This window comes from Lagenorhynchus albirostris, chromosome 3 (genome assembly GCF_949774975.1).
Source record: "Lagenorhynchus albirostris chromosome 3, mLagAlb1.1, whole genome shotgun sequence".
Classification (NCBI taxonomy): domain Eukaryota; kingdom Metazoa; phylum Chordata; class Mammalia; order Artiodactyla; family Delphinidae; genus Lagenorhynchus; species Lagenorhynchus albirostris.
The window spans coordinates 113,078,113-113,099,658 of NC_083097.1; the positions used below are offsets into that span (position 1 = coordinate 113,078,113).

The 21,546-nt window shown below is 37.2% G+C and overlaps 1 protein-coding gene across 4 annotated transcripts in view; it reads left to right on the top strand.

Moving 5' to 3' along the window:
* Positions 1-21,546, top strand: part of SMAD5 (SMAD family member 5) — a 55,569-nt gene that overhangs the window by 14,935 nt on the left and 19,088 nt on the right. For all 4 annotated transcript variants that reach the window (XM_060143660.1, XM_060143659.1, XM_060143658.1 and 1 more), the window contains exons 2-4: positions 5,116-5,669; positions 12,214-12,465; positions 15,824-15,943. In XM_060143660.1, the coding sequence (XP_059999643.1) occupies positions 5,267-5,669; positions 12,214-12,465; positions 15,824-15,943 (775 nt within the window). In that variant the 5' untranslated portion in view covers positions 5,116-5,266. The remainder of the gene's footprint in view (positions 1-5,115; positions 5,670-12,213; positions 12,466-15,823; positions 15,944-21,546) is intronic.

A 21,546-nucleotide genomic window follows, 5' to 3' on the forward strand; every position in this document is an offset into this window, starting at 1 on the left:
TGACATAGCACTTGTTTCTGTTGGATATATACCTAGGAATGGAATTGCTGGGTCATAGGGACCTATGTTTAGCATTAGTAGATGTTGTCAAACAATTTTCCAAAGTGGTTGGGCTAGTTTATATTTTTGCTAGCAATATGTAAGAATTGTTCTGATTGTCATGAACACCTTCTCTCTCTCTCTTTTTTTTTTTTTTATTTAAGTCTAGCTATTCTGGTAGATGTGTGATATCTCACTGTCTTTGTTTTTTACATTTCTTTGATAACTAATGCTGTTGAGTCCATTTTACCATCTAATGGCAATTTTGATATCTTTTGTGAAGTGCCTGATCAGGTCTTTTACTTATTCATTAGTGAATTTTTATGATCAATTTTGCTCCCTTTTTTAACTTTAGATAACAAGTACTTGGATTACTTGCGCATACCAGTTATGCAGTTTGGAAAGTTATAAAACATTTTTAGAAAGAATTCAATTAAACATGTTTAAAATTTTTAATCATTCCATATTTAAAGAAGTGAGTGCAAAGTTTGTCCCTTCCCCTTTCCCAGTGCTAGAAGTTCATGTGTGAATAGCATGTTTGAGTTTATAAAGCATCTATTACATGTATGTATATGTATATGTGTGTTTTCAATACTTCAGGCACACATTATTTTATTACTTTATCATTTTAATGACTTGGGAACCATCATCCCTATTTTATAGAAAAATTAATAGGCTTAGAAAGAGTGATACCTGGTCATGGTCATACACCTAGTAAAGGACAGAATCTGATCCTCTTCTCTTTTCATTACATTGATAATACTTAAAACAATTAAAAATAGTGCATTTTTGAGTTATAAAATATTTAAATGTAGAAAAGTAGAGAAAATAATATATGTGATGATTTGTCAGATTTTCTTCAAATCTAGTTTTAAAAGAAACACAGCTAAAGCTTTTCCATTTGTTCTTCCACCTTCTTTCTTCTTTCACCAGAGATAGTCAGTATTCAGTATCGTGAGGTTGGTATGTATCATTTCCATGCATACTTTTATTCTCTTACTATATCTGTGCATGTCCATAAAGAACTCCTTTTTTTTGTTTTAAATTTTACACAGTTGCTCTTATAAAGGTATGTATGTTTTTACAAATTGCTTTTTTTCAACTCTACTCACTCACTTATTTAATAAATAAGCACTATTCTAGGTCCAAGGGAATATGATGATGGATAAAGAAGACAAGGCTACCTGCCTTCTAACATTTCTGTGGGGAAGGCATGTAGTTAATAAATAAAATTGATATGATATCAGATTATTATAAATGTCATGAAAGAAAATTGAGCAGGACCAGGGGATAGAGAATGATGCAGGAGTGGGATGTATGCTATTTTAGATAAAGTGGTCAGGGAAGTCCTTTTTCAGAAGGTGACTTTTGAGCAGCTGAATTAATTGAGAGAGAAAGCCATGTTAAGATCTGGGAGTGAAGAATTCCACGGGAGGGAACATCAAGTGCAAAGGCCTTGAGGTAGAAATGACTTTGGAGCATTTGAGAAATGGAAAGCCTTCAAGTGTGGTTGTGTGCAAAGTTAGCTAGGAGAATGCTAAAAATGAGTTTGGAGGAGAAGCCAGAGGCTGGATCATGTAGGTCCTATAAAGTAATGTTAAAGAATTTGGATATTGAGTGTAATGGGAAACTGCTGGATGATCTTTGAGCAGAGAAATGACATAGTTTGATATACTCTTAAAAGATTACTTTTACACTGGAATTCTGTGTATTAGAAAAGAATATGGAAGCTGTTTCTATATAGGTATGGAAAGATCTTGAAGATAACATTGTTTATACATTTTTCTGTACCTTGCTTTTTTTCTTTTCAATATACCACTATTTGTGTGAAAAAAAGGTTATGATTATTTATATATCTGTATTTGTGTAAAATTTCTCTGGAAAGACATAAAAGACAATACAAGAGGGATTGCCTGTGAGAAGGGGACCTGAAGATGGGCAAAACATAGGAAGGAAGCTGACCACTCTGCACTTTACATAACAGGAAAATATTTTTAAATTGTTAACAGAAAGTGTGTACATCTTCAGTATTCAGCCAGCCAAATTTTCACAAAGTGACTCTCTCATAAAATCACCCAGAGCAAGATGAACTTTACCAGGATGGCAAAAATCCTCAAGCTCCCTTCCAGTCAATACCCCCACCCTTCCCTTTAAAGGGTAACCACCATCCTGAGTTCTAGTAGCATGCATGAGTTTCACCTGTTTTTTTGTACTAGCACTCTTAACTCCATTCTGTTCTATAGTAGATAATAGATTCTCTCCTATTTTATTTATTATTTAATTTATTTGGCTGCATCGGGTCTTAGCTGTGGCACTTGGGATATTTGTTGCGGCACGTGGGATCTTTCCCTGCGGGGCACAGGCTCTCTAGTTGTGGCACGTGGGCTCCAGAGCACGCAGGCTCAGTAGTTGTGGCTCACGGGCTCTAGAGTGTGTGGGCTTAGTTGCCCCGCAGCATGTGGGATCTTAGTTCCCTGACCAGGGATCGAACCCGCGTCTCCTGCATTGGAAGGCGGATTCTTAACCCCTGGACCACCAGGGAAGTCCTTCTACTATTTTTATCTTAGCATTATGCCTTTGTTAAAAGGTTAAAAAAATACAGAAGCATATAGAACAAATCATGCAGGACCCCTTTCTATTTTGCTTGTCTTCCATTCCATGCCTCTCCCCAGAGGTAACTGCAATGAATAATTTAGTATGTAGCCTTTTAGTCCTTGTTTTGGGTTTATATACACAAATAACTTTCCCCTTTTTTCTTGTTAGTACATAATATGGTTAGTATTTAATAGTAATAGTGATACTAGGTTAGTAGTTAACATTTATTAAGCACTTTCTGGTGGTTAACTACTAATCTAGTATCTGGTCTTCAAGCTCCTCTGCTTTTGTCTCTCCGTTCTTCAACATATCATTGCTCATACATGCTCTCTCTCATACACATGCACTACTCTGTTTAGCTTCTGTTATACTCTAGTATTACAGAATAAGGTCTCAGTCAGCCAGGCCTATCTGCTCTCTATCCTAGGAAATGCTCTCTTCATATCTGCCTATGGATTTTTTTGCTTGTGCCCCTTTTCCTTTGAAATTTTCCTTCTCATCTCAGACAACCAAACCATGCCTTTACTTTCGGACCCAGATGGCTTATCCTATATCCTTAATGTTGCTACAACTGAAGTAAGCCTTTCTTACGGTTTGTTTAACTCATAACACTTTATACTCTGTGACCTGTTACTGAAAAACGTGCTTTCATCTTTTTGTTGTATTTCTTTGGTTTAAGGTAGGCAGTTTTGCTTACCTGATGAAAATTATCCTGTGTAGCATTGGGAAAGATGTCCTGCATAGGGTTAGGCATATCCATCCATACATAAGGAGTATACCTTCACTTCCCTGTACCCTTCCTCCCATGGTTCCAGCATGGCAGTCTGGATAGCCACTACTGAGCATCTGAGCACATGTGACTTCCCAGTGGCAGCAGGTTGAGTGGAATTTGAGTTTAGGGAAACGGGGTATAAGTTGTTCTCTGCACTCTGTATAGTCTGGCCTTGCAAGTAGGGAGAAGTCAGTCTAATTGAAGATTGTGCAGTTCCTAGTGACAGGTGCCAAGAGGTTATGATACAGGTTTCTTGGGTGTGGTGTACAGTGTGAATAAATGCTTGCAGCTCTTAGCCCTTTTTGATCAATTAAGCACTTTTTAAAGGAGGAACCGTAATGTTCCATAGCTCTACGTGTAACCCTTTTCTCCTAAAGAGGAGCCAGTCAGTGCTCCTATACTTTTCCTTTTCTGGATCAGCACCTATAACAGTGCCTGGCACTTAGTAGGCTCTTACTAAGCACATATTGAAAGAATGAATCAGTTGGCTCTTAAGATGAAATTATTTGGTATATGACTTCTTTTTTTTTTCCCTAAAGTACCATCGTGGCTGTTCACAGTACATGGCGACAAGCAATCAATACATATTTGTTGAATTTAACTCTGTTTTATTTTACTTTATGTTTACCTGAGTTTTAACTGAGCACATGTGTTCTTTCGTGGGAAGATGCACCCCAATCCAGAATAGGCTTGATGCTAGAATTTGCTAGTATTTGTCAAAGACAGAGCTTCAGCATTATTTGGCAATTTTAGGCATAAGAAAGGAAGCATCTTTTGTTACTGACATCCTTTTTCCAAACATTACTCCTGCTATTTCACTAGCTACTCATTGTCTGTGGTTGGCTGTATAGTGACCACAGGGGATTGTACCACTCTTATCGGTGGAGTACCACTGCATATTGCTTCCTCTTGTCACCATCACCAAGGGCTTCTTCAGGGTGTAGAATGGTGGTCTGTCTGGAGCAGGTTCATTAACTTAACATGCTTAAAATATCAGAGAAGGCAATAGGAATTATGAAATTATAAACTGTCTTTTTTGGGATTAAACTTTGAATTTATTCTCTTTAAATCTAGCATTCTTCATTTTAAAAGTAGATACCTCCCATTTTTCTGGCAGTTAAGTATGTTATAATTTAGTTGAGGGTTTGGTACATCTTACGACAACTTCTAATAAAATTTGCATCTATAATAATAATGCGACTTGAGTACTACTATGACTTTTGCCCAAATCTTACAAGTCTGTGGAACATTTTAAAGAGAATAATGACCCTAGGGAAGAGCTAGATTTCTCTTAAGACTTTTGTTCAAATCAGGATAATATCATGTTCGAAACTGACACAGCACATAACCTGGATATCAATGAAGAAAAGTACATTAGAATCAAACCTTAGATTTGGGGGCTTCTGACCGAAAGAAATAAAGGTCTAGGGGCTGTTTTTTTTTTGGTGGGGGGATAATACATAGAAAGTAGAGCACCCTACTTTGCTTTTGGTTATCATTTGGCATTGCCAGTGAATTATTTGTTCATATTATGAAGAAGGAAGTGAGTGGTCACAAGACTAAGAAAATTTCTCTTTCTAGACGTAGGTTTTTTGTTTTACTTTGTAATCCTTTTCTGCTGTTATTTAAAAGTAATATGCTTTTCAAATTATATTGATTTAAATGTATGTTAATTGCATTCATTTAAATTTTCCCCCTTTCTCTTTCAGGACTTGAACCAATGAAAGAAGCTTATGGCACTTATGAAGATAAATGTCACTCCTCCCTTTTTAATTGGAACTTTTCTTTAGGACTTGTATATGACTTTTCACTTGTGATCTGACTTTGAGTTGCAGGAAGGTTTCTGAAGATTTAAATCAAATGACGTCAATGGCCAGCTTGTTTTCTTTTACTAGTCCAGCAGTAAAGCGATTGTTGGGCTGGAAGCAAGGTGATGAAGAGGAGAAATGGGCAGAAAAGGCAGTCGATGCTTTGGTAAAAAAGCTAAAAAAGAAAAAGGGTGCCATGGAGGAACTGGAGAAAGCCTTGAGCAGTCCAGGACAGCCAAGCAAATGTGTCACTATTCCCAGATCTTTAGATGGACGCCTGCAGGTTTCTCACAGAAAAGGCTTGCCCCATGTTATATATTGTCGTGTTTGGCGCTGGCCTGATTTGCAGAGTCATCACGAGCTAAAGCCATTGGATATTTGTGAATTTCCTTTTGGATCTAAGCAAAAGGAAGTTTGTATCAACCCATACCACTATAAGAGAGTGGAGAGTCCAGGTAGGTTTTAACTCCTCTGGGAAAAATTATAAAAACTTTTCTCTTTCTGATTTGCATTTGACTGAATTTAGTAATTAAGAAGGTTGTTTTAGCTTTATGTTTCCTTCTTAAAGATTTTAATCTTGGGAGGAGTACTGGATTTTAAATTGAGCTTAATATATGGATGATACAGCTCCCAAGTGGCTTGTTCTAATTCATTGTTCGCTGTAAGCAGCCAGTCGTATATACACTCTGCCATTCCTCTGTTTTATCTGAAGTCTAAGTTCTATGTGTGTACTACATCCCACTCCTTTTTGTTTATTTTTTATTTATTCCAGCATTGTATTTTCCCTCTCTGCTAGACTTTTTCTGAAAGCATACAAGCATGTCATGATACAGCCCAACTTCAAATAAAAGTTAAGAAAGAATTTCTGTCTTGACCTCAAGAATATGCCCCCACCTTCAGTCTACCTTTTATGGTAGTCTCCATGTTTATTATCTCCACATTACTTTCTTCCTGTTCTTTCTTGATACCCCTCTAGTTAGTCTTCCTTCCCTACCATTTGACTTGTCAAATTCACTAATGACTGCCTTGTTACAGATAGAGGGGTCACTCCTTCTCAGTCCTCATCTTACCTGCCCCATCAACATCATTTGATACAGTTGCTCTTTTTCCCTCCCACTCAAAACTTTTTTATATTGGCTTCTGAAACATTACACTCTCCTAGTTCTCCTACCTCACTGGCTGTTTTTGCTTAGTCTCTTTGTTGGCTGTTTTCCTGTTTTTACAGGAGTCAGTCCCTGGACTTTTTCTCCATCTATATTTTTCCTCTGTGTACTCTTATCACATGTCCTAAAACTATCTATAAGCTTATGTGCACATTTTGAACTCCAGAGTCAGCTTCTCCTGACTCTGTATCCAGTTGCCTACTTAACATCTCCACCCGAATGTCTAATAAACATCAGATTTAATATGTCTAGATAGGACTTTGGATTTGTTTTTCCCACCAAGTCTTTTATTTCCTCCAGTTTTCCCAGTTGAAGTACATGGCACTAGCATTCATGTAATTGCTCCCTAGAAGTCATCTTTTATTTCTCTCTTAGGTTCTGTGTTTGAGCTATGAGCAAATGCTGTTTGCTGTACCTTCAGAATATATCTTGAGCATATCATCTCACCATCTCTAACACCACTACACTAGTACAGACCATCATCATCTTTCACCTTAAGTAGTCTCCTAATTGGTCTCTCTGTCTTTTTTCTTTCCCTCAACCCATTCTGTTTTCTATTATAGCATCCAGAGTGATCTTTAGAAAATATATATCAAATCATGTCAGTCCCTGCCCAAAACACTTTAAAGGCTTTCTGTCACATTTAGAGCAGATTTCTACAAGGGCTTACATAAACTATCCTCAAACTTCCTCTGTTCCTTGGACTTGCCATATTCCTGCATCCAGGCTTTTTTCCAATGCTGTTTCCTCTACTTAGAGTACTCTCCCCCCAGGATCTTTTCGTGTCACATTTTCTCATTTCATTTAGTCCTTGCTCAAATGCCCCCATCACTTCTTGACTCTATTAGGTGTTTATTTTTTTTATTGACTGATGTGAGAAGTACCTTCCTCTGGCTCATTCTGTACTGCATTCCCAGTGCCTAGAATAGTATTATTAACTTGAATTTAGTAGGGAGTGCTCAGTAAATATTTTTTTGTATTGACTGAATTATGTAAGCTGAGATACTAGCTGGGTACATTAGTTATCTATTGCTGCATAACAAAGTACCACAAGGTAAGTGGCTTAATACACATTAATTATCTCACAGTTTCTGTCAGTCAGGAGTCCAGGCACGGCTTAACTGGGTCCTTTGCAAGGCTGTACTCTAGGTATTGGTCAGGGCTTGGGTCTTACCGGAGGCTCACCTGAGAAAGGATCTCCTTCCCAGCTCATGTGATTATTATCAGGATTCAGTTCCTTGCAGGCTGTTGGACTCTGTCTGGTTGTTGACTGGAGGCTGCCTTCATTTGCTTGCCATGGGACCTTCTTCATAAGTAGCTCACATTCATGGCCACTTACTTCTTCAAAGCCAGTAAGAAAGTGTCTTCTTGCCAGAAGGAACATTGTATTCTTGTGGAATGTTATCGCGTACATCCTGTCACTTTTGCCATATGCTCTTGGTTAGAAGCAAGTCACAGATAATATACTCAGAGGGTGGGGGATTACTCCAGGGGTAAATACCCAGAGGCAGGAATCATGGTAGCCACCTTAGTCTGCGGGCCTCGCTGGATTTCACTGAAGATAATATAAGAGCCCAGTATGGTAAAAAAAACCATAAAAATAACATTGATTGTGGAGACTAGCCAAAAAAAAAAAAAAAAAAAGTAGTAATGGTGCTGTCAGGGAAAGTTCATTTTAAGGGCTTTAGAGCTGCCAGGTGGTATTTGAGGTGATTCTCAGTTTCTTGTTGAATCCAAGGAGAGCTGTAGCCTGAGGAATTGATGAGGAAAGGAAGATGTGAGGATTTAATAGAGAAGTGTAGTTTGAAAAATTCCCAGGCTTGCTATTTGCTAGAAGTTGTTGGAAAGAAAGTCAAGGAATTTAGTGTATTCCCCCATAGCTAGGGTGTGTCCAATAATCAGTCAATAGAAATGTCTTATTTTTGTAATATGTTTTTCTCAGCTGTGATTCATTCTGTAGAAAAGACTGGGGCTTAGGCCTGGTATGCTTAAGCAAGTTAAGCAGCTGTGGCACAGGATGGATCACTTTATAGTATCAGTATTAATAAAGTCATAATAACAGTAACAGTAACAGTAATAGTAATAGTAATGAACATTTATTGAGCACTTAAGGACGAGACACTTTCCTAATACTATGAGGTTATTCCTTCATAGGGTTAGAAAATGGTACTAACATTTTACAGCACTCTAAGTTTACCAGTAAGTTTACAGACAAGGAAACCAAAACTTAATAGGGAAGTACCTTATATAAGATCACATAGTTACTTATAGGGAAGTAACTTATATAAGATCACATATAGTGGAGCCAGAAAGTACTGCAGAATGGTAAAAAAAAAAAAAAAAAAGGATGGAAAATAGTTGGAAAGTGATAAAAGAAAAATAGAGGGCCAACCCAAGTGATCCAGTGTTTAATAGGCAGTATTGTCTACTGGTTAAGACTATGGTCTGGAACCAGACTTTCTGGATTTGAATCCTGACTTTACCAATGCTATCAGTGTGACCACAGGCAAATTAATTAGCCTTTCTGTGACTTCGTTTCCTCATCTGTAAAGTGGGAATAATAATATGTACTTCAGGTTAGTTACGAGAATTAGATGAGTTAATGCATGAAAAGTGCTTAGATAAAACATTAACTGGCTCAGAATAAGTTTCAAATTAAATATTCCAATAAAATAATATATTCTAGAAATCAAGCATTGGAGAAAATGGGAAGGAGAAAATTATCAAAGAAATCATACTAGAACAGTTCCCAGAACTGAAAATCGAAAGGGCCCAGTGACTGAGTAACCAGAACAAGGGGCAGAAAAAAGACCCACACATGAAATTTTAGCGTATCATGGATAAAAAGAAGATTTTGAAAGCTCTCAGAGAGAAAAGTCAGGGCACATAGAAAAGACTGGGAATGAGAATACTGGATTTCTCAATGCAGTTTTAGATTCTAGAAGAAAATGAAGCAGTGCCCCCCAAATTCAGAGAGAAAAAGTTATCTATTCTGGAATCTGTCTGCAGATAAACATAAGACAAGATATTTTCATATAGGCCAGGGCTCAAAATTTCTCTTCCTTACATCCTTCCGTAGGAAGCTAATAGAGAATGAGGTCCAGGAAATGGGATCCAACAGGAGAGAAGAGAAGGGGAAGTCCAAGGACCTCAGATTTGTAGGAGACTTAAGTAGCAGCCAGTCTAGATTATAGCAAAGGATGGAGGATCAGGGGAGAAAGTGGAATCAATAGATTATTTGTATATTTGTGGGATCTGGAAAATAATATTGATGGGAATTTGAGAGATCTGTTGGACTTCTGGAAATTAGTGGTACAGACTTGAGATTAAGCAAATGAAGGACCAGGGCAATAATTAATAAAAACATTGTTCAAGGAAAAATATAATCATGATATATACTTGTATTTATTATTTATACATAATAAATACAGTTCAGCAGTGAATTGTATTTATGTAATTTGTATAACATATAAAATATAAACCCTGGATATTGATTTAACCAAAATTTTTTATGTGACTTTATTGTGGGGAAGGGCAAGGGGAGTGGGATAGAATGGTTTAAGAAAGCTACTTCATTTGCCATAAAAGCAAGTCTACGAATAATGTCTTGACCAACCAATAACAACAGTATAAGCATATTACTTAGTAGTGCACAAAGTAAATGTTAGAAGAAATGGCTAAGAGTTTAAATTTGTTGTCTCTGGAAGCAGTATGGGAGGAGGCTTAGAAATTGTTCTTTTTGTTTATAATCTCTTATAGCATCTATTTTTTTAAACTATCCATGTATTATTTTTGAATGAAAATTAAATAATTTCTAAAAAAAAGATGTGTATAGATAATATACAAGTAAGAGAGAAATCAGTGATTTTAGTTCTGCCTCAAAAAAAAAAAATGTAAAGAAATCCTTACTGGATTGAACTCCTAAGTTGTTATTTCACTAAGTCTTTCAGATTCTAGCCAGCTACACATAGACATTCTTACTGTCTCATGCCCTACTGTCCAGTGGCATCTGTCCCATCATTTTGTAAGGGGAACAGCAGTTAGTAATACACTGTAGAACAAAGCGATTGTAATCAGATGTTAACTACATAATCACAACACTAATTCAGTAAAATGAAAAGAGATAAAAAAACAGTACAAATTACAGAGCTTCTGATTCCTCAGGTTCATTCTTACTTCAGGGAGGGGAAGTGTGACCCAGTTAACTTAAAAACAGATTGATTTTGTTCCTGCTGACTGATGTCAGAGTCAAAGTGAGATTTTCGGAAGTGAAATTACACTGACAAATATAGGAAAGTTATAAAAGAGATGAATTAGTACCGTAAGAGTTTAGAGAAATCAGGTTTGTTTCAATTTCCTGTAGGGAAAGGTGATCAGATATTTGTATGTGGTTGACACTTGGGTCTTTAGAGAAATTGAATATTTGAATAAAGTGAATGTGCTAAGAAAAAGTGTATCTCTTAAGATGTTTAGGCTTTCTTGTATATATTTTCATTATGGTCGTGTTTAGAAAAATTATTTTGAATGGAAGACCTCTACCTAGGAATTTTTACTGTTTTCAGTTGGGAAAACTTTACTGAAGAACATAAAATGCAAGATCTCTCAAAGAAAGAAAGGTAAAATGTCCAAAATTGGAAACATGGAGGCTTTCAGGGCATGTGCATAGCTGATCTCAACTTTATTCTCTAGTCTTACCTCCCAGTTCAGTGCTTAGGCCACCTGACTGTTTTTTCTTATCTTTATCCATCTCCTCCTTTACATTCTTTACACTCTCCACCCCTAGCACTTCCGTGTGAAATGCTTCCAGGTCTTTAAGGTCCAATCAGATGTTGTCTTTTCCATGGTATTTTGTTTGATTCCTTGCTAGCTGGGAATACTTACCTCTGTTCAACTCCCAGTGCATTAAATTCTCTGTATTATTGTTGTTTTTATCTATTTTTTAATTAAAAAAAATTTTTAAGTTATATTAATCCATTATTTTATTTCAAATTAATATTAGCTTCTTATTTCATTAAAAGCATCCACAGTCTTGAATGGTAAAGAGCAAACATGCAAAGCAGTAATGTCATGGAAATAGCTACCTTGGTTGCAAACTAAGGGATGATACTTTTGTGCACATGGTTCAGGATGTGTTCCCTGTTGCATGTAGACAAAGCAAGACCAACAGCAGTAACATCTAAGGAGATGATGACATATTTACCTTTTTTTTTTTTTTTTTTTTGCGGTATGCGGGCCTCTCACTGTTATGGCCTCTCCCGTTGCGGGGCACAGGCTCCGGACGCGCAGGCTCAGCGGCCATGGCTCACGGGCCTAGCCGCTCTGTGGCATGTGGGATCTTCCTGGGCCGGGGCACGAACCCGTGTCCCCTGCATTGGCAGGCGGACTCTCAACCACTGTGCCACCAGGGAAGCCCCCTTTTTTTAAATAGGTATAGTTGATGTACAGTATTATATAAGTTTCAGGTGTACAACATGGTGATTCACAATTTTTAAAGGTTATACTCCATTTATAGTTTTTATAAATTATTGGCTATATTCCCTGTGTTGTAATTATGGTTGTTCTTAAATGTGCTTGATCTCTTATAGAATAGGAGTGATATCTTCTCTGATTTGGATGTTCTGTCTTCTAGAGTATTTTATATAGGCTGAGTGCTTAGAGAATTTTTGGTTTAGTTATTTTGTAAATATAGATTCAAGGTTCTACAAAGCAGCCCTTCCTAAAAATATATTGTTTTAAAAGGTTTACAGTCTTCCCTGAATCCTTTCTGTCTTTCCCTTCATGTGTATGAGATGTTTTAGTCGTTGCTGACAGATGACTTTTGATTTTTGTCTTTCAGTCTTACCTCCAGTATTAGTGCCTCGTCATAATGAATTCAACCCACAACACAGCCTTCTGGTTCAGTTTAGAAACTTAAGCCACAATGAACCTCACATGCCACAAAATGCAACGTTTCCAGATTCTTTCCATCAGCCCAACAACACTCCTTTTCCCTTATCTCCAAATAGTCCCTACCCTCCTTCCCCTGCTAGCAGCACATATCCCAACTCCCCAGCAAGTTCTGGACCAGGAAGTCCATTTCAGCTCCCAGGTAAGATTATTTATTTTATTGATACAAAAAAGTAATTCCTAAGAGTTAGCAGTTGTTCTAATACTACTGATCCTTGGGTGAACTGTTAATATGCCAAGAGCCAACTATTTTTGACTATTCTTTGGTAATTGTTTGATTTCCAGAAGAGTTTGGAATTTTATTTTGCCAAGTACCATAAGTTTAAAAAAATGTAAGTAGACATATTTTTCACAAAATATAGAAACAATCCTGAAATTTGTATAGAACCATAAAAGACCCCGAACAGCCAAAGCAGTTTTCAGAAAGAAGGACAAAGCAGATGGCATCACACTCCCTGATTTCAAACTGCATTACAAAGCTGTAATAATCAAAATAATATAATATTGGCATAAAAACAGACACATAGATCATTGGAACAGAATAGAGAGTCCAGAAATAAACTCATGCAAAAATGGTCAATTACTGGGTGGGCCAAAAGATTTGTTCAGTTTTTTCCATAAGATGGCTCTAGTAGCACTTAGTTGTCTTTAACTTCAGTTGGAACAGTTTTGTTAGATTGTATTTGACAGCCGTCATATCAGCATTCATTTAAAAAGAGACTTATCAAAATTGGTCAATTTTTGTGCAGTCATTTTAATATTGAAGATGGAAGGAAAAAAGCAACATTTTCAGCATATTATGCTTTATTATTTCGAGATAGGTAGAAATGCAACTGCAACGTGTTGGAAGTAACAAGTGTTGGTGAGGATCTGGAGATATGGGAACTCTTGTGCACTGTTGGTGGGAATGTAAATTAGTACAGCCACTTTTGAAAACAGTATGGAGTTTCCTCAAAAAATCAGAAATAGAACTACCATGTGATTCTGCAGTTCTACTTCTGGATATTTATCCAAAGAAAACAAAAACACTAACTCAGAAAGATATCTACCCCCACCATGTTCATTGCAGCATTATTTACAGTAGACATGATTTGGAAGCAACCTAAGTGTTCACTGATAGATGAATGGATAAAGAAGATATGATAACACACATACACACGCAGTGGAATATTATCCAGCCATAAAAAAAGAATGAAATCTTGCCATTTGTGACAACATGGGTGAACCTTGACAGCATTATGCTAGATGAAATAAGACTGAGAAAGACAAATACTATATGGTCTCTCTCAAATAAGATATGTGGAATCTTAAAAAATAAATAAGAAACTAAGCTCACAGGTACAGAGGACAGATTGGTGGTTGCCAGAGGTGGTGGGGGAAGTGGATGAACTGTTTTTATTTTTTTTAGTTTAAATAAATTGAATTTTTTAAAAAAGCAAACACAATTTGGGGGAGATCAGAGATTACCCTTTAAGAATAATGACAATAAAATAAGATAGAATTTAAAAATTGCACTCCCTCCTCCCAACCCACCTTCCCTCTCTCATTGCTTGATCTTTCTCTATAGCATGTATTACAATCCAGTATAGTATATATTGTCTTTATTTACAGTCTGCCTTTCCCCAGCCTCCCCCGTCTTGACTATAAACTCCATGAAAACAGGGATTTTATAGCATCTTTTGTTTATTGCTACATACCCAGTACCTATATCAGAATCTAGTATGCAGTAGATTCTCAATAAATATTTGTTAAATGAATAGACAAAGTTATAGCAACACATAAATACATTTACTGCTAACTATAGATATAACCATGTGTCAAGTGGTTGCCAGTGCAGCTTGAGAGATTGAAGCCAAATGGTGTTAATTTGAAAGGTTTCATAGAGAGGAGTCCTATATACAGTAAAGGCAGCGTGTAGTAAAAGCTTATCAAAAACATAAAGACAAAATGATGAATGTGAAGTAAAGTAGCTAATCTGGAAACAAAATGTTGTTAGATGTCAACTGACCATTTATTGGACCAAATTACTAAATCCATATATACCATCAGGCATTAAAATTAAGTTCTGCCAAAACAAGAGCAACAACAAAGGAAGTAGCTATATTTGACGAAAAGTTAAATATTTTTGTATAATTTATAATACCAAGTACCATTTATCAGGTGCCTTTTATGTAACATACTGTGATGAAAGATACCACATTAAATTTAATCTTCAGAACAACCAAGTGAGATAGATTTTTTTTGTTTTATGGATGGAAAACAAAACTGGTATTAACCCCAAGAGCTTAAATACCTTGCGTAAGGTCGCACAGCTAGTAAGTGGGGTTCAGGCCCAGGTTTCTCTGACTCTAAAGTGTGTGCTTTTTTAACTGTGCTACATTGCTTGTCAAATCATTTTGTACTTCGGTAGGTTAAAATGAACCCCAGTTATCTTTAACTAGGTAACTGATGCACCGATTTGCCTGAAGAAGGATCATAAGTGGATTTTTAAAGTTGCTAAATTTTGTTAATGGCATGCCTGTCTTATGTGAGTAAATCGTGAGGTCACTGTGTCAAGAAATATTGGGATGCCTACTGTTGTAAGTAGGGTCATAAGTAAATATATACTTTGTAGTTTCTTTACTGCAGTGAAGTAGCAATTGATGAAGTTGTATTTTGTTGTGTTGTGTTTCTTTGAAGAGGATTTCAGTTCCAACTGTTTAACTTGCTGTTAGGTGTTTGTTCAAAAACTAATTTTCATCCTTTGGCCTAGATTCACTGCTGACTGTAGCTCTGTCTCAAAATACATCTTATACAAACGTTGAGGTGAAAAACAAGTTATATTCAGTATTTACATTATGAGACAAATAAGTATAGCTGTAGCTTTTATAAAGGTTTTCAACCACAAATGTTGGAACTCAAAAGATATTCTAGTTAACTTTCAGTTTCCTAAGAGCCACTTAATAGGATTTAGCCATTTAATAGGACAGAGCAACCATTTTAGGACATTGCAGAAGAATTAGACAGCTGCTGTTAGTGTTGGCAAATTTTGAAAGAGCATGGTTTTATTTTCCAGTTTTAAATAACCATACAGTATGTGATGATCTTGATAATTCAGAAATGTCTCTGTAGATATCTATCTAAACAAGGATAATCTGTGGCCTTCAGATTGACCTGCAGTAGTTGCAGTTTCTATAAGCATATGATTCTAAGCAAATGGAGGCAAAATTCTTGACCCTGAATTCTATTTTAGTGAATTTTAGCACTGATCTTACTATCCTGGATTGGAACAAATTCATGTGGACCTGCAGTAGGTTTCTGGTAGCTAATGGGTGTGCTGTCTTTTCTCCTTTTCCCTTGCCCTAAGGTAGCATCCTACATTTTTGTGTGTCTCTGATGTTTAGTAATGAATCCTGCTGGTAATCTTAAGAATTTACAGATGCGTTTAGATTAACTTTGAGCAGGATGAAGATTTTAACTATTCTTTTGGGACTTAACTTGTCTCATTTTCTTCCTCTTAGCTGATACTCCTCCTCCTGCATATATGCCACCAGATGATCAGATGGGTCAAGATAATTCCCAGCCCATGGATACAAGCAATAATTTGATTCCTCAGATTATGCCCAGTATATCCAGCAGAGGTAAGAGAAATACAATACTTTGTTGTTGCTCTTTTCTTTTTTAACTTCTTAGCCACTTTGAACAACCAGCTTTATTGAGGTGCAGTAATTTATTTTTTTAATTTATTTTTTATACAGCAGGTTCTTATAAGTTATCTATTTTATACATATTAGTGTATACATGTCAATCCCAGTCTCCCAGTTCATCCCACCACCCCCACACACACACCCCCGCCGCTTTCCTCCCTTGGTGTCCATATGTTTGTTCTCTACATCAGTGTCTCAATTTCTGCCCTGCAAACTGGTTCATCTGTACCATTTTTCTAGGTTCCACATACATGCGATAATATACGATATTTGTTTTTCTCTTTCTGACTTACTTCACTCTGTATGACAGTCTCTAGATCCATCCACGTCTCTACAAATTACCCAATTTCGTTCCTTTTCATGACTGAGTAATATTCCATTGTATATGCATACCACATCTTCTTTATCCATTCATCTGTCGATGGGGATTTAGATTGCTTCCATGACCTGGCTATTGTCAATAGTGCTGCACTGAACATTGGGGTTCATGTGTCTGTTTTTTTGTGTGTGTGTGTGTGGTACGCGGGCCTGTCACTGTTGTGGCCTCTCCCGTTGTGGAGCACAGGCTCCGGATGTGCACGCTCAGCGGCCACGGCTCATGGGCCCAGCTGCTCCGCGGCATGTGGGATCTTCCCACACCGGGGCACGAACCCGTGTCCCCTGCATCGGCAGGCAGACTCTCAACCACTGCGCCACCAGGGAAGCACTCATGTGTCTTTTTGAATTATGGTTTTCTCTGGGTATGTGCCCAGTAATGGGATTGCTGCGTCATATGGTAATTCTATTTTTAGTTTTTTAAGGAATCTCCATACTGTTCTCCATAGTGGCTGTACCAATTTATATTCCCACCAACAGTACAAAAGGGTTCCCTTTTCTCCATACCCTCTCCAGCATTTGTTGTTTGTAGATTTTCTGATGATGCCCATTCTAACTGGTGTGAGGTGATACCTCACTGTAGTTTTGATTTGCATTTCTCTGATAATAAGTGATGTTGAGAAGCTTTTCATGTGCTTCTTGGCTGTATGTCTTCTTTGTTTTTCTTTTATTTTTTAAATTAAAAAAATTTTTGAACATCTTTATTGCAGTATAATTGCTTTACAATGGTGTGTTAGTTTCTGCTTTATAACAAAGTGAATCAGCTATACATATATCCCCATATCCCCTCCTCTTGTGTCTCCCTCCCTCCCTCTCTCCCTATCCCACCCCTCTAGGTGGTCACAAAGCACCGAGCTGATCTCCCTGTGCTATGTGGCTGCTTCCCACTAGCTAGCTATCTTACATTTGGTAGTGTATATATGTCCATGCCACTCCCTCACTTCGTCCCAGCTTACCCTTCCCCCTCCGCTTGTCCTCAAGTCCATTCTTTACGTCTGCGTCTTTATTCCTGTCCTGCCCCTAGGTTCTTCAGAACCATTTTTTTTTAATTCCATATATATGGGTTATCATACTATATTTGTTTTTCTCTTTCTGACTTACTTCACTCTGTATGACAGACTCTAGGTCCATCCACCTCACTACAAATAATTCAATTTTGTTTCTTTTTTTGGCTGAGTAATATTCCATTGTATATATGTGGCACTCTTCTTTATCCATTTATCTGTCGATGGACACTTCCATGTCCTGGCTGTTGTAAATAGATCTGCAGTGAACATTGTGGTACATGACTCTTTGAATTATGGTTTTCTCAGTGTATATGCCCAGTAGTGGGATTGCTGGGTCATATGGTAATTCTATTTTTAGTTTTTTAAGGAATCTCCATACTGTTCTCCATAGTGGTTGTATCAATTTACATTCCCACCAACAGTGCAAGAGGGTTCCCTTTCTCCACACCCTCCCCAGCATTTACTGTTTGTAGATTTTCTGGTGATGGCCATTCTGACTGGTGTGAGGTGATACCTCATTGTAGTTTTGATTTGCATTTCTCTAATAATTAGTGACGTTGAACATTCTTTCATGTGTTTGTTGGCAGTCTGTATATCTTCTTTGGAGAAATGTCTATTTAGGTCTTCTGCCCATTTTTGGATTGGGTTGTTTGTTTTTTTGATATTGAGCTGCATGAGCTGCTTGTAAATTTTGGAGATTAATCCTTTGTCAGTTGCTTCATTTGCAAATATTTTCTCCCATTCTGAGGGTTGTCTTTTCATCATGTTTATGGTTTCCTTTGCTGTGCAAAACCTTTTACGTTTCATTAGGTCCCATTTGTTTATTTTTGTTTTTATTTCCATTCCTCTAGGAGGTGGGTCAAAAAAGATCTTGCTGTGATTTATGTCATAGAGTGTTCTGCCGATGTTTTCCTCTAAGAGTTTTAGTGTCTGGCCTTACATTTAGGTCTTTAATCCATTTTGAGTTTATTTTTGTGTATTGTGTTAGGGAGTGTTCTAATTTCCTTCTTTTACATGTAGCTGTCCAGTTTTCCCAGCACCACTTATTGAAGAGGCTGTCTTTTCTCCATTGTATATTCTTGCCTCCTTTATCAGAAATAAGGTGACCATATGTATGTGGGTTTATCTCTGGGCTTGCTTTCCTGTTCCATTGATCTATATTTCTGTTTTTGTGCCAGTACCATACTCTCTTGATTACTGTAGCTTTGTAGTATAGTCTGAAGTCAGGGAGCCTTATTCCTCCAGCTCCGTTTTTCTTTCTCAAGATTGCTTTGGCTATTCGGGGTCTTTTGTGTTTCCATACAAATTGTGAAATTTTTTGTTCTAGTTCTGTGAAAAATGCCATTGGTAGTTTGATAGGGATTGCATTGAATCTGTTGATTGCTTTGGGTGGTAGAGTCATTTTCACAATGTTGATTCTTCCAATCCAAGAACATGGTATATCTCTCCATCTGTTTATATCATCTTTAATATCTTTCATCAGTGTCTTATTGATTCCTTCTAGTGTATTTTTCATTTCAGTTATTGTTCATCTATGTTTGTTTGTTCTTTAATTCTTCTAGGTCTTTGTTAAACATTTCTTGCATCTTCTCGATCTTTGCCTCCATTCTTTTTCCCAGGTCCTGGATCATCTTCACTATCATTATTCTGAATTCTTTCTCTGGAAGGTTGCCTATCTCCACTTCATTTAGTTGTTTTTCTGAGGTTTTATCTTGTTCCTTCATCTGGTACAAAGTCTTTGCCTTTTCATTTTGTCTGTCTTTCTGTGAGTGTGGTTTTCCTTCCACAGGCTGAAGAATTGTAGTGCTTCTTGCTTCTGCTGTCTGCCTTCTGGTGGATGAGGCTATCAAAGAGGCTTGTGCAAGTTTCCTGATGGGAGGGACTGGTGGTGGGTAGAGCTGGGTGTTGCTCTGGTGGGCAGAGCTCAGTAACACTTTAATCTGCTTGTCTACTGATGGGTGGGGCTGGGTTCCCTCCGTTGGTTATTTAGCCTGAGGTGACCCAGCACTGTAGCCTACCTGGGTCTTTGGTGGGGCTAATGGCGGACTCTAGGAGGGCTCACACCAACGAGTACTTCCCAGAACTTCTGCTACCAGTGTCCTTGTCCCCAAGGTGAACCACAGCCACCCCCTGCCTCTGCAGGAGACCCTCCAACACTAGCAGGCAGGTCTGGTTCAGTCTCCCCTGGGGTCACTGCTCCTTCCCCTGGGTCCCGATGCGCACACTACTTTGTGTGTGCCCTCCAAGAGTGGAGTCTCTGTTTCCCCCAGTCCTGTCGAAGTCCTGCAATCAAATCCCACTAGCCATCAAAGTCTGATTCTCTAGGAATTCCTCCTCCCGTTGTCGGACCCCCAGGTTGGGAAGCCTGACATGGGGCTCAGAACCTTCACTCCAGTGGGTGGACTTCTGTGGTATAAGTGTTTTCCAGTTTGTGAGTCACCCACCCAGGAGTTATGGGATTTGATTTTACTGTGATTGCGCCCCTCCTACCTTCTCATTGTGGCTTCTCCTTTGTCTTTGGATGTGGGGTATCTTTTTTGGTGAGTTCCAGTGTCTTCCTGTCGATGATTGTTCAGCAGTTAGTTGTGATTCTGGTGCTCTCGCAAGAGGGAGTGAGCGCACGTCCTTCTACTCCGCCATATTGAACCAGTAATAATTTATATACCATAAAATTTATCCATTTTAACTGTATGATTCGATGATTTTTAGTAAATGTGTAAAATTTTACACCATCACCGCAATCTAGTTTTGGAACATTTTCATAACCCTTTAAAAATATCCCTTGTGCCTATTTGCAGTCTATCCCCTCCTGTCCCCAGCTCCAGGAACGTTCTAATCTGTTTTCTGTACCTGTAGATTTGCCTTTTCCGAACTTTTCATATAAATAGAATCACAAATTGTGTTGTTTTCAAGATTCATCCATGTTGCACCATGTATCAATAATGTTCTTTTTTATTGCTGAACAGTATTTTATTTTATGGATATACCACATTTTGTTTACCCATTTATCTGTCGATGGACATTTGAATTGTCTCTAGTTTTTGGCTAGCATGAACAATGCTGTAATCAACATTTGCAGATAGGTCTTTTTTTTATTTTTCTGCGTCACAGGGTAAATTTAAGTATTTACGAGAAACTACAAAATTACTGTAAAGTGAAAGCACCATTTTACATTTTTACCAGTACCATATAAGGGTTCTAGTTTCTCCATATCCTCCTAAGACTTGTTATTATTTATCTTTTTGATTATAGTTATTCTGATGGGTGTGAAGTGGTGTCTCATTTGTTTTAATTTGTGTTTCCCTAATGAGTAATGATTTTGAACATTTTTAATGTACCTAGCCATTCATGTATCTTCTTTGGCTTATTTAAATCTTTTGCCTTATTTTTTTAATTGGGTTGTTTGTCTTATTGTTGAGTTGTAAGAGTGCTGTATATATCTTAGATAGAAGTCCTTTGTTTGTCTTATTATTGAGTTTTAAGAGTTCTGTATATATTTTGAATAGAAGTCCTTTTTCAGATATGTGATTTGCAAATATTTTCTCTCAATCTCTGGATTGTCTTTTCATTTTCTTAATGGTGTCTTTTGAAGCACAAAAGTTTTTAATTTTGATGAAGTTATCAATTTTTTTCTGGATTATGCTTTTGGTGTTACATCTAAAAAATCTATGTCTATCCCAAGGTCATAAAAATTATTCTCCTGTGTGTTCTCCTAGAAGTTCTTTAGCTCTTATATTTATGTCTATGATTCATTTTGAGTTAAGGTTTTTGTATGTTAACGGTCTAAATTCATCTTTGCACAAGTAGACATCCAGTTGGTTCTAGCACTATTTGTTGAAAAGAATATCATTTCTCTACTGAATTGTCTTGGCATCTTTTTCAGAAATCAGTTGACTATAAATTTAAGAGTTTATTTCAGGACTCTCAATTTTGTTCATTGATCTGTATGTCTGTACTCACCATCTTGATTACTAAAGTTTTATAGTAAGTTTTGAAAACAAGAAGTGTTAGTCCTCCAACTTTGTTCTTCTTTTTAAAAATTGTTTGGCAATTCTGCATTCTTTGCATATTTTCATATCATTTTAGTATCAGTTTGTCAATTTCTGTCCCCCACCAAAACTCTTCCTTGGACTTTGATAGAGGTCACATTGACTC